The sequence below is a fragment of the Cynocephalus volans genome, chromosome 9, assembly GCF_027409185.1.
Source record: "Cynocephalus volans isolate mCynVol1 chromosome 9, mCynVol1.pri, whole genome shotgun sequence".
NCBI classification, from domain to species: domain Eukaryota; kingdom Metazoa; phylum Chordata; class Mammalia; order Dermoptera; family Cynocephalidae; genus Cynocephalus; species Cynocephalus volans.
This window is the reverse complement of record NC_084468.1, coordinates 106,008,956-106,022,290: the sequence shown is the minus strand read 5'-3', so window position 1 is coordinate 106,022,290 and position 13,335 is coordinate 106,008,956. Positions and strand designations below refer to the sequence as shown.

General features: G+C 36.0%; 1 protein-coding gene across 1 annotated transcript in view; it reads left to right on the top strand.

Moving 5' to 3' along the window:
* Positions 1-13,335, top strand: part of TNIP3 (TNFAIP3 interacting protein 3) — a 115,837-nt gene that overhangs the window by 84,470 nt on the left and 18,032 nt on the right. The window contains exons 6-10 of the mRNA XM_063107475.1: positions 358-423; positions 1,776-1,907; positions 4,281-4,409; positions 8,833-8,952; positions 11,744-11,869. Of these exons, the coding sequence (XP_062963545.1) occupies positions 358-423; positions 1,776-1,907; positions 4,281-4,409; positions 8,833-8,952; positions 11,744-11,869 (573 nt within the window). The remainder of the gene's footprint in view (positions 1-357; positions 424-1,775; positions 1,908-4,280; positions 4,410-8,832; positions 8,953-11,743; positions 11,870-13,335) is intronic.

Here is a 13,335-nt window from a genome sequence, read left to right as displayed (position 1 = left end):
ATGTTTACAAAACACAATCAATCTTTGTGATCCTTAACCAATTTCTCGCTAACTCCTCCTACCCCGCATCGAATAACCAGAGTTCTCTCTTTTTTTGAAAATTCATAGTATTATTGTTATTGTTGTTTGTTTTTTTCTTTTCTTTCTTTCTTTCTTTCTTTTTTTTTTTAAACTCTCACTTGTAAGTGAGGACATGCAGTATTTCTCTTTCTATGCCTGGCTTATTTCACTTAATATAATTTTCTGTACGTTCATCGTTACTGCAAATGGCAGAATTTCATTCTTTTTTTATGTTAGCCAAATTTTCAAATTTGGGCAGAAATCCTTTGTTGATTCACCAAATTTTAATAATTTCAGCTCCTGGAAGTTAACCAGCAATGGTATCGGCAATTTAGAAGTATGAAAGACTTATATGAAAGACAGGTAAAAACCTCTCTCTATTTTTTTGGCATTTTTTTAAAACCAATAATCCTGGTGGGGCCATGTGTGTGAAGACTCTCAGTGATCTCAGCTACAAAGATTTGTGGGCAGCCAACTGTTGAAAAATGAAGGGAAGGGCTGCTGAGTGCATTTTTTGGCCTCTTGGTACTGAAAATTAATGAACAGTGTCAGTGAATTGCCTTGCTCATGGCTAAAGAAAGGTGCTAAAAATAGCCTCCAGCAATGTTTCAAGAGTTCTTATGCACATATATCATACCTTACATATTATCCTGTCCTCAGCTTTGTTACTACACAAGGTTATACGTAAGGTGAGAACCAATTAAAAGATCATGCTGTTCTGTGCAAGGCCAGCTCTCTAATTATTTTAATTAGATAGCATAAGCTATTTTCCACAGACAAAGATACAGGTGTAAACAGTTTGCTGGCAAAAAGCTTTTGCTTTGGTGAGAAAGGAATTTTTTGGAGAAAATCTCCTTTAATAGGTAAAAGTCAATTTGTAATTTAAAATCATTCTATCTTCAAAAAGAGAGAGAAGAGAGTGTAAATTCTTCTAAATAATTCAGCATTAAGAAACTTGACCACAAGTAATACAGCAGCATTGCTCTTTTCTTTCCCATTTTGATACTCAGAAGTATTAGACTTACAAGGGGCAGGATAGTGTTCTCCCTGCACCAGGCAATGGCCAGGCCACCTTGCAATACCCGTTGTGGGGCAGTTTGGGTCTCCACGTTTTTAAAATGATGATTCCCAGAGAGAAGGTTCAAGCTGCTTTCCTGAAGGGCTTGCAGGCGTTTGAAGATACAGAGTTAACAACGGGTATAATTCCCATATTGGAAGCAATATCCATCTCTAAGGTTCTCTCATTGGACTGCTGTCGCTCCGACTTTAATTTGCCATTTAGTGATAGGTCAAGGCTGCAGATCACTAAATCAAAGGCTATGTCTGTTTTTCTCTGGTGTAGGCATGTTCTACCTACCCCTGACCCTCGCTGCCTTTTCCACGTCAGGCAGGGCACATCTTGAGAGCTGACACTAGGATGACAAACCTAGAGGCTTCCTGCCTGGGGTCTGTCTGTATTCCCTCTGAAGTGGGGGTGGTCTGGAGGAAGGAGGGAAGAGCTGGACGCTGTCTGGGTGTGAGAAGTGTGCTTTTCCCGTTGACCAAGCTCCTGTTTAAATGCAAATATTCTGATCTACGTTAGGGGCGGTGGGAAGTGGAACCTCTCCTTTAGGGGACGTCCAGGAGGGGGGCGTTTCTGTCCCCAAGTGCGTATACCCAGGGGTGTGTGGGCTTCCGAAAAGGTGTCTGCAGCTGTCTGTGAACGACTTCCTCAGGTCGCGGAGCTGAAAACGAAACTGGACGCCGCCGAAAGATGCCTCAGCACACAGGAGAGGGAGCGACATCAGAGTCAGAGAGCGAGCGACCCGCAGCGCCACCCGACCCGGGACCCGCGGCAGCGGGAAGAGGTGGGCGGGGCTCGGAAGGCGACCTCCCTCCGCCGGAAGGAGCGCAGTCAAAGCCACCGTGGCTTTCCTACGAAATCCTGTCGTCTTATTAAAATCAGCTAACTTCTGAACAATGACGTTCACCCTAGGGTGCACGGCGTTTCACCCTAGGGGAAAAAAAAATTTTTTTTTTTTAACTTTGCTTTTGCGTTTATTACTTTTATTACTCGCGATGATAATAATAATAGTATGGCAATTCCTTGCATTTTTGCAGTAGCTTTTCAGCTTACAGAGAACTTTACAAATAGGTACCACTTTTGTAATCATAAAAATATAGCGTTTTTAAATGAACCTCACCGGCATTATCTCATTTAATATTCTCAGCCCACCTGTGGGAAAAAAATATTATTTTTGCCATGTTAAAGATGAGAAAGCTGAGATGAAAGAGACTGACTTGCCAATGTTGATGAAATGTACATGGAAAAATGGGACTTGAGGCCAGGGATTAATTGGGTGGGGGACATGGGCAATAATCTCAGTATGTGGTAATAGGCATCCTGATCTGACCAGCACATCCTAGGCATGGATCCTGATGGTCCGCTTTGTGTCCCGTGAATATGCATAATCAATAAAATTAAATAAATGAATAAATAAACGGATGCCAAGCCCACATAAAATTATAAGAATTCACTGCAATAAATAAATAAATAAATACTTTTCTAAGAATCAAAAAAGAAAGAAAGAAAAATAGGACTTGAGCCCAATCTTTAGATTCTAAGGCTCCATCAGTTCCTGCTGAGAATTACATGGTGACAACTGAGATGACAATTTTTCCTAAAACAGGCTTTTTCTTCCCAGTTTCACTTTCAGTTATTGGACTTCATGGCTATTGTAGAAGTTTGGAGGAAACCTTAAAATCTAATGACCTCTTGTTTTTTTTTAGGTATAGTAAAAATAACTGAAAAGTGCAAATATTCTCAGATGAAGTCCTATCACTGATGTCACGAGGCATTGGCAGTGTTTTAAAACATGCACAAATCTTAAGACAACACGAGTCCAGGTTTTCCTACCTTACTAAGGATGTCTTTGTCACAGTGAGTCAGAGGAAGACAGGGTTTAGCAATTCCCTTTCTGCCATGTAGCAGTCATTTCCTTTTCCAATTAAACCCTGACTGGGAATCTTAGTAATTTTTCCCTTATACAGTGGAAACATTTTCTAGTTGGAATAATTTTCTCTTAAGTTATGCGAAATTAGAAAATGATTAGTTCATTTTCTAAGTATATAGGTTCATTCTATTTATACAAAAGCAAATATAAATGTTTTCTCTTAAAAAAATGAATTACCTAAATTTAATTTAAGATTTCTTAAGTTTAATAATTGTATTGGGAAACGAATTGCTAAAGTAACATACTTTAACACATATATTAGGTATTTTGTCATCATGAGTTGCCTAAATTCTGCAATATTTTTTCTGTAGATTAAACTCTCACTCATTAAAAGTAGAATTTACTCCACAAAATTTTTACTATTTAGTGTATAAACTTAAGAGATAGGAGCCCCAGTGCCTGTATCCAGAGCCTGTTAGTGTCTGAGCAACTAACCTTCAGTTATTTAAAACACTGGACTTCCTGATGATCTAAAACATGGAAGAGTGATGGCAGTTGAACTAGTTAATCTCTACCTTTTAAAAATAATAACAACAATATAGTGTTCTGAATAATTATCTGTAAGTGACGGGTCTTATTTGCCTACAATTTAGTCTCTTCTCCATCTCTCCAGTACAGAACGATGTAGGATTAGGCTTTGAGATATTAACTACTGTTTTGTTGCCGTGACACTTTTTTCTGTTTAGGATTTTCTTTATTTTTTTATTTTACAATTGAAACATAATTGATGATACATATGTATGGGGTACACAGTTGACTGTCAGTATTTGTGTACAATATGTGATGATCAAATCAGTATTATTAGCATGTTTGTCATTACAAATCATAATTATTCTTTGTTTTAGGATTTTCAATTACTTTTACTCAATTGCTTATTCATCAGCTAGTAACAGTACAAGGAAACTAGCATATTCTGCAAACCCATTTATTTGATCATTGAAAATGAGGATTGGGGATTTTGGTATCTTTTTCTGGGGTCACAGAACTTCTAAGTAGCAGCACTAAGTTTTGATGAAATAATGATTTCTTCAATACTAACCCTGTCCTCCACGCAAAGAACATTGCTCAAATGGCATGTTAAGTGAAAATATTGCAGGTGCTCTTTTTACAGTATTTCCAAATGGTGAGCTCTCTATCTGCCAGGAGCAGCTCATGTATCAGGATTCCTACAATATCATCTCATTTGACTTTTATTAATTTTAATTTTTTCCTTGCTCTTTACTTCAGAAGGAAAAGGAAAGCCTAAATGAAGAATTACATGAATTGAAGAAAGAGAATAAGCTGTTGAAGGAAAAAAATGATCTCGTGAACAAGAAGAAGGAATATTATGAATGTGAAATAAAACGCCTCAATAAGGTATCAGGCCAGGTCAAGGGTGAGAGATCAAAATGAGATATCCCTGCATAAAAGCACATTCCTAGTGAGAGTCACAACAAATCTAGGCTGCAATGTGGCTCCCAGACTTGGGGGCTTGGGAGACATTTTCTGTCATTTTAGCTTTCAGCCCTACTTGGCTAAGGAGGCTTTAGGGAATTCATGTCCCTGCAAAGAATCATCATGAAAAAGATAAATGAGGAGAAATTATAGAAGACACTAAGAACATTTTCTTTTTCTGGTTTGCAGAACCACATAAAACAAGTGGGTGTTTGCGAACAATAACGTATCTCTTGGTCAACCACAAAAGCTTCCTGAGGAAACAAGCTATTCTCTAAAATGATCACTGTGGAGCTGGGTGTGATGCACACTATATGGAAGCATGCTGAATGCCAAACCCAAGGCTGAGATGGCAGCCCTCCCAAGAGCAAACCTAAAACCCACCTCACATTGGGGCAGGGGCAATGGGGGAGAGAAAGCAGCAGAAAAATTCAGGACTTTTAGGAAAATACAGGTGGTTTTAAAACCTTAGCTCCAACTTAACTCTTCAAAGGGACAACCTGTGAATTGCTGCAAAAGTGTATCTGTGTGTGTGTGTGTGTGCATGTGTGTGTTATTTTGTCATTTTATGGACTAATTGCTTAATTTTCTGGTGAAAGGAGTCTCTGTCCAGTTCAGGGAACAACATTCAATCCTTTGCTGTTGACTTTTCCAAGAGCCAAGCCATAGGGAACATAGGAATGCTGTAGCACATGGCTGACTTGAGATACACATCTCTCAACTGGGTATTTCATAACCAAAGTAACAGAAATTGTCTTCTAAAACAAGAGTGGGTGATTGACCTTGAAAACGTGCTCAATCCCTGTATTTTGGACTGCGTGCCCATGGCCATAGTTAACTAGTATTCAGCGGTGTCATTTTAAAGATCCCCAAAATTTTAACTATGTGCCTATATAGTTGACAGAATGCTTTACAAATGCAGTGCTATACTAGTTCTGTTTGTGGAACAAGTTATTCTTCAGGAGAAAATGGGGAAGTGGAGATTGACTTGATAAACAATGTACTTTATCCTCTAAGAGAGAAAAACAGTGTTCAGACATACAAATTCAGAGCAAATACATATCTTTTCCATTTTATTCTCTGTTGAGAAATCCTCCACAATGAATTATAGGAACTAAGGATAATTGAGATTATATTTGAAATTCCTCCTGTTTTGGATACCTTATTATAAGTTTTCTTACATTGTCTAGTTCATTTCCCTAATTGTAGGCACAAAGATATTAATTCTGTAGATAATAAAACATCCAAGAACTGTTTTCTGAGGTCATGTTCATTTGCACACTTCATTTTAATGAGTCTGTATTTATAGTTCACAGAAATTTTTTAAGGCTAGAAAAATAATTTTAAAATTCTGGTGATTATAATTGTAAAATCTCAATGAGAAAAATTAATTTGAATAATATTCAGATCTTATACAAATGTCACATTCTCAAAGGGGACCTTTCTGGCTATGCAAATTAAAATGACATACTCTATTCCTGGTATTTTCTGCATTAATTTTCCCTTGAAATTTATTACTATCTTATACATGTCTAATGTTTCATATTTATTACCTTATTTTCTTTCTGCCTCCTAATATTGATCATAAGCTCCATGAGGGTAAGATTTTGCAGGGTTGACTTCTCCATTAGGCACAGTAGGCACAGTGTTTAGGGGCTCATGAATATGTTTAATTTCTTTTAAAATCAGAAGAAAAAATAAAATTTAGAGTTGAAAACATGTTTTCATATATTATACTTATCCTGATAACAATACAGTTGTAAAATATCATGTTAACATGTACTTTTATGGAGGGAGGAACTCACAAAGGCAATGTCATAATGTGGCCCTGTGTTTTTTCTGTGTTGTGCACTGCTGTATCCCAGGTGCTTAGAATAGGGCCTTGCTCATAGTAAGTTCATATATACTTGCTGAATGGGTCAATGAATGAATGTATGAATGAATGAATGGATTTAATTAGCTAGTATATGTGTTCAGTAGCCAATTCTAGACCTGAGATTCATAATAATAACAGGCATGATACATTACTTATGAGTAGTGAGGAAAATAAATGGGTGCTTAAAGCAAGAAAGATTTCACCCTACCATCTATACCTTAAACTGTTACTTAAAAGCATAGATATAAAGTGATGAGTTACGAAAAGTTTTCTTTACCGTTTAGTGCATGTATTAGTACCCAATGAAATGAAAGATATTACGACTCTTATCTTTTACAATGAATATTCATCTTTTCTTTTTTATCACTGTGATAAGAAGGTATTCAAAATTTGATTGGGTGGCTGGTTGTGCACACCACCCATCACAGCATGAAATTTGGGGTCTACTCTACTTGCACAGGCCGACCGCCTGCTAAAATTTGTAACATGTCAGCTTAGTTATTAACATATGGTTTTCAAAAGTTCACACAAATATGTGTACTCAATTCAATCTATTTGCTTTGAAGAAAATACCCAAAGGTTTTGTTTTCAACTAATTCATAAAGAGAAGCCAGCTGTTAACCAAAGTGAGAAAAATTACCTGAGGCTAGTCAGCCAGTGCCACCCACAGGCAAAACTGATTTGTTTGACATCTCAGCATTGTGAGATGGGTAGATCTGTTTAGCATATCTGTACTAATAGTAAATAACTATTCTAGAATAGTTTATAGGTGTTCAAGGGAGTTAGAAAATGCCAACATGGAATAAATGTCTGTTAGACTTTCTTCACTTATGACTCATTTGCAAAATTTCTGGAATCCTGAATAGCATGAAAAGTAGACCATGAAATTCAAATAGCAAAATCCAGAAAAATAGTCTGTTCATAAGTATAGGATATGGAACCAGCATATTTGATTGCCATCATTCATTTGGTTGACCCCACCCTAGATTCTCTCTATTACTGGTCATACATTTAAAAAATTTTAAAAACTAATCTGACACTTCCTAGAGCTTAATACTGACAAAATGGAAATTATTTGACAACTTTTGTTGCTTCTTCACATTCCTTCTGGAGGAAGAACAATTTCTTATTTCTCTTACAACTTCCTGAAAAACAATTTATATCCATAGACTCTAAAATATTCTGCTAGGAAATTTCTAGTTTGTTCGCACATACTCAAGACAGAAAATTTGCTTTTCCTTTTCTACTTTTATGATCATATTGTATAGCAATGCAGGGGAGTGACTTACTACTAATAACGTCAAACGAACACCATTAAATTTGCTAAAGAAATACAGAGGACGTGAATTCTTCTTAGAGCTCTAAAAATGAACTTTTTCTATTTGTACAGAAGACTCATTTGATTATGAACAAGTAGTCATATTGTGGGCTCTGAGACCACACCAGGATGATATGTGTTCTTTCACAATATTTGGAAGCTGTTTTTACTGAACCCATCATAAACCAAAGGTCTTCAGAATAGAGGCAATCAATGTGTTTTATGTGATCTAAGTACAGTATATGTAAGAGCATTATGAGCTAATGAGTAAGGATGATAATGTTGCTGGCAAATATAAGTATCTTATTTCCTTTACCTCCTCATTCCACAGTAAAAACACCAAGTTGTCCTGTATGTTAAGAAATTAGAGCACTTTCTCCACCTCGTAGTGAGTTAGTAGATGTTTCAATGGAGAATAAATATGAAAGTGGCTAGGCCCAAGCATGGTGTGCTGAAGCAGGACTGAGCAGAAGAGCAGCACAACAGATCTAACAGATAGCGAGCCTGTATGCGCTTGCATTTCTGTGGATTTCCCTTTCTCCTGCTGGGGGCATGGTATGGCCATGTAAGAGAATATTACTCAACACGTCATCTGGGACCAGCAACATCAGCTTTCGAGAAATGCAGACTCTCGGACACTACCCTCAGATCTACTGATTCAGCATCTCTGGGCAGTGTCCAGGGACGGGTGTGTTTTGCTACCTCCGAGACTCCCTAAAATTTGAGAATCATTGATAGAACATACAGTTGATTGGAGCAAAGAATTTTGAGAAAGGCTGTAGATACAAGCACTTCAAAAAATCCATGGAAAAATAGAATTAAAAGATAATACAAATCTTTCCATGAACTTTTTGAATTACTCACGTATGTTTTTCTTTCATATTTGGCTGGGCAGAGGGGGGTTCAACATCAAGTCCCCCTAAATAATAATGGGGAATGAGAAACATAAGCATCAGCATGGAGAAAAGTCAGAGATTCTAAAAAAAAAAAAAAATACATTTATTAAGAAAACTAGAAAGTTATTCAGTCATGTAAGCAGCACTAAAAATGAAATTCTGCCTTGTGGGTTCACTCACAATTGTAACAGTCATAGGGGAATTTATACAATGTGGTAAATCTCAGATCAACAGTGTGCTTGTCTTATGACATAGGCTCTTCAGGATGCCCTGAAAATCGAGTGTTCTTCATTTTCTGAGGACTGTTGGGGGAGGTGTAAAGTGGAGTGCAGCCATGAGGAGATGAGAACAGAAATGGAAGTTCTCAAACAGCAGGTGAGAAGCTGGGAGTGGCGTGATCATGTGGAGAACACAGGCCTTCTTTGGATGTTTTTGGATGGCTTGCTGTTCAAAATATATGAAATCCTTTTGTATTTATTTTAACTAGAATTATCTCATTTTATAGCTTGATAGGGAGAATATAGATCAGCTAGTTCACTTGCACACTTTGTAAAAGAGGACACTGAGTTTTAGATGGTTAAATGGCTTGTTCAAGATCACAGTTAGAAGAGAGACATACTAATTAACCTTTGGGTGAGATTCTATTAACATCAGGTCTAGAGAGTTTTTGTAGATATGATTACTTCTGAAAACACTGTTAACCCAAACTCTGGACATTTTCAGTAAAAGGTAGTAGCCAGGTTGTGAATGCATAGCTGCTGACCTCCAGGCCTTTGAACAATAAGGGCGGTTTTAAAGAGAGTACTTTGCACTGATTATAATCATTAAAGAGCCAGGTCTGCTGAGCTACTCCTACGTATGGATGGCCCCAGCTAGCCATTTACTGATGCACAACAGCTTCCTCCTCCCCACTCACCCAGCCTCACTCACAATTGCCAGGTGGACAGCATGAGTGGACGCACTCTCTACAGCTTCTGCTTGTACCATCAACACAGGGCTTTGCGGTTATAGCACTGCCTAGACTACTTGCATTTAACTTTAGTTCAACTAGCTGGAGTTTGCTTAGTTCAAGGGCCAACCATGCATATCACATCTCTTTTCCTTGAGAGTTTAAATAAACGAATGTAGGTAAAAAGCTGGAACAGTTCATGGCAATAGATAAATACAGGATATATATAGAAATCCCAATCCCTGAAGCACACATTGTCAGTAACAGCAGTGGGGAAGAGAGTGTCCTAGAACACAGGGTTGAAAAGTATTATCTTTCTGATGTCCCTAGGTATAATTTGTTGACTGTTTTTGCTCTGAGCTGTTGCCAGTTACAAGGATTCTTGATGCAATACATGGAATCAGTTGTGTTATTTTTATTTTCTTTATTGCTATTACTTCATATAAAGTAGCCTATCTGTAAACAGATCTAAAAAGTTCATAGCGCTTGATGGTAAAGCTGATTTTCTCTTCTATCAATCCTATTTGAATGGTCTGCTTCATTACATTCAGTATCATATACACATCTTAAAAATAAGCCCACGAAGAGAATAAGGGTAATATTTAGAGTGTCAAAGCTCTGCCAAATTCTCAACCCCTAATGTACTGTTGGTGCTAGCCAGGATTCCTCTGGGAAAAAATAGAAAGCACTGCTTATGTTCAAATACTTGAATCATCCTCCGTGCTCATATATCATGTACACCATGTGCAAGAAAGTCACTCTTACACATGGAGTTTACAGCAATGATACAGAGAGTGACAGGTACTCTTTTCTTCATAATCCCCAAGGGTAGGCCAAAATCCATCTCCTTAGTTTTTGGGTGGCTGTATTCCTGACTTTTTGCACACACATTCTAACTGTGCATGTTTCAAATTGGGCACCCCAAATTGTTGCATCATCAAGTGCCACTAAAAGGTTTAAATTCACAAAGAAATTGAGTTAGAATCTTGTCTCCTACCTATCTAAAGTGATATTGCCAGAGTGTTCAGTTCTAATCAGATAGGCTTTTCCTATTTAAAATGCCACTGGTGATTGCTTACAGAGCATTAGTTTAACTGTGTCTGAATTAAACCTCAGTTCTCAACCAAAAAAAAAAAAAAAATCAAAATGTCTGATTGGCCGGATGTAGTTTCCTTGCAATGTTTCTGGTGAATAAAACCTTAAAAATCTCAAAAAAACTAAATCCTTAAAATCATTTAGGTTTATATAAAATATTTAATTTCTTCTCTTGTCTATTGCATTTTATTCTATTATTATTGACTTAAAATTTGTTGCACTGATGAAGGCACCATGTGCATTAGTGTTAGACAAAAATCTAACTACTAGGTTCCAATATAAGTAGTAATTTAAATCATGATCTTAGAGGAATTCTTTTGCTGCATTCACTAAGTTTCATTTATTTTCAGTTTTATATGCTAGTCTCCAAGCCATCGTCAACACTATGGTATTTACCAGCAACAACAATAATGAAATCTGTTTTTCTTTTTAGTTTGGTCACTTTTCCGAAATATTTGTGGTGACTTTCAAGAAGCATTCCACTAAAATATTAATATGTTTCTTTTTTATGACATACCCCAAAATTATTTATAAAGGCCAAAACGTGTGAATACCTTTTAGCAAGTGTGCTTTGCTTTTCCACATACATCAGCTTTCAATTCTTAATGTAGTCAAGTTATAATTTATATTTGAAAACTTTGGCATGTCAGTATTTAGTGGCTTCGCTCAGCTATTGTCAGTAAACTGTCTTTTAGAAATTCAAGCAGCTATTGTCAGTAAACTGTCTTTTAGAACGTGAAACAGTATTCATAGATCAAAGCCCTCGTGTTGGGAATGGATGACCTGCTCCCAAACAGTTAAAACTTGACACTAGTTGAGAGGCGTCTTCACAATGATAGAGTATGCAGCAGAAAAACAGTGAGGGGAATTTTTTCAACATATGCACATTGTCACTTTACTTCTGAATTCTTGATACATGCTCAAGGAGGAAAAGGTTGAGAGCTGTCCATCTAAACAAAGAGAAAGATAAAATTACAATCATATCTATTTCTCTTTCCCATCATGAAGAAATATTCATGCAAAGAGGGGATTGGAAAGACCCACATTGTACCTTTTCTGAAATCACTTAAATAGCTTAAGAGAAAAGAAAGCCAACAGTGACAGCAAGTTAATATTTCCTAGGTGCAAATATACGAAGAAGACTTCAAAAAGGAGCGATCAGATCGAGAAAGACTTAATCAAGAGAAAGAGGAACTACAGCAAATTAATCAAACTTCTCAATCCCAGTTGAACAAGCTAAGTTCTCAGGTACAAGTAAAAAAAAACCAATAATCTTTGCTCACACACGTGCATTTTATTTTATATTTTGTTATGTAAAAAAAAAAAAAAATTCAAGACTTTTTAACTTCTGTTAATTGACATTGGCTTTTTTTGAAAGGTCAGCACCTGGGATGAAATCATTCTTGAACAATCTTGTAAGGAGACGAAAATGACTGGAAATTTCTTTTAACTTAAGTATATTAAGGAATTACTCAAGAAATTGGATTCCAAAGTCTTTTATAATATACAGTTCTTTTGATCTTTTTCTCATAATATTTATCTTGGTAGAAAGGGAGTTGAACTGTCTAGTACTCAAAGTGAAGTGGTTTCTAAATTCTTGGCATTTTCTTTGAAGAACTGTGTTGGAATGCTCTTGTCTTCCAAAAACATATATGTTTCTAAATGCCGTTAATATGTCTAGTGAAACTGAGGATTTTATTTGGTGGGTTCCCAGATTTAATGTAACTGGAGCACTTTCAAGAAAGCCAGACAATGGTCATCAGTTTCATGAAATAGAATATGTTAACTGTAAACACAATAAAATTAAGAGTAATAGATTAGAATGGACTCAGGAAGTTGCCGTGATGGATAAACACTGATGTTAATGAGGCTAACACAATTTTGGCTTAAGAAAATAAAACAAACCACAACATTTTTAATTTGCAAAATCATGCAATGCTTTTCAATAAATAGGAAATTGTTGTGGGACATGCTGTGGCAGCTCTTTAGCTTCAAATTTTAAACTATTATTCATCCTCTTCTTCCAAATACAAAGTAGATGAGAATTTAATTTCATCTCTGACATTTTTTCAGGGATCAACTTGAAGTTTCTAATTTTATATGGAAAAAATATTTGGCAGAATAATTTCTTCTCCAGAAATTAGAAGGGATGAAATAGTGGTAAAATGTAATTAAATGATTTCCTGAAAAAAATTTATGTGAGCTAATAGATAATTTATATAACAATGGGTGAGAAAATGTTCTGATTACTCTTGATGAAGAAATTACTCTTTCAATTTTCATTTATTATTACATTCAAAGTTGCCTTAATTTTCTTTTAAGTTGTCACTGAACAAATTATTTTACTTCCTGCCATATTTTAATTTTATTTATTCTACTATATTAAGTTCATATTGGTGATAAATTGGTGTCTAGCATTGTGAATGTCCTTGCCATTACAGAACTTTTCAGTCTGGCCAGGAATGTATATCCATCTACTTAACATTATAGACTATAATCTACAAGTCATTTTCTGTGTCATCTCTAGTGTAATTTTTGATTGATATCAGAAAATAAATGTATTATCTAAATACAGTATAGTATAATTGTTCTTATAAACTAAGGGACAATCTTAATAATATCTAAGTGACATCTGAAAACTATAAAAAATTTTCTTTAAAATAATGATACCCAATCATTTAATTTTCAAAAGTCTTATTCTCTCTAGTAAAAAG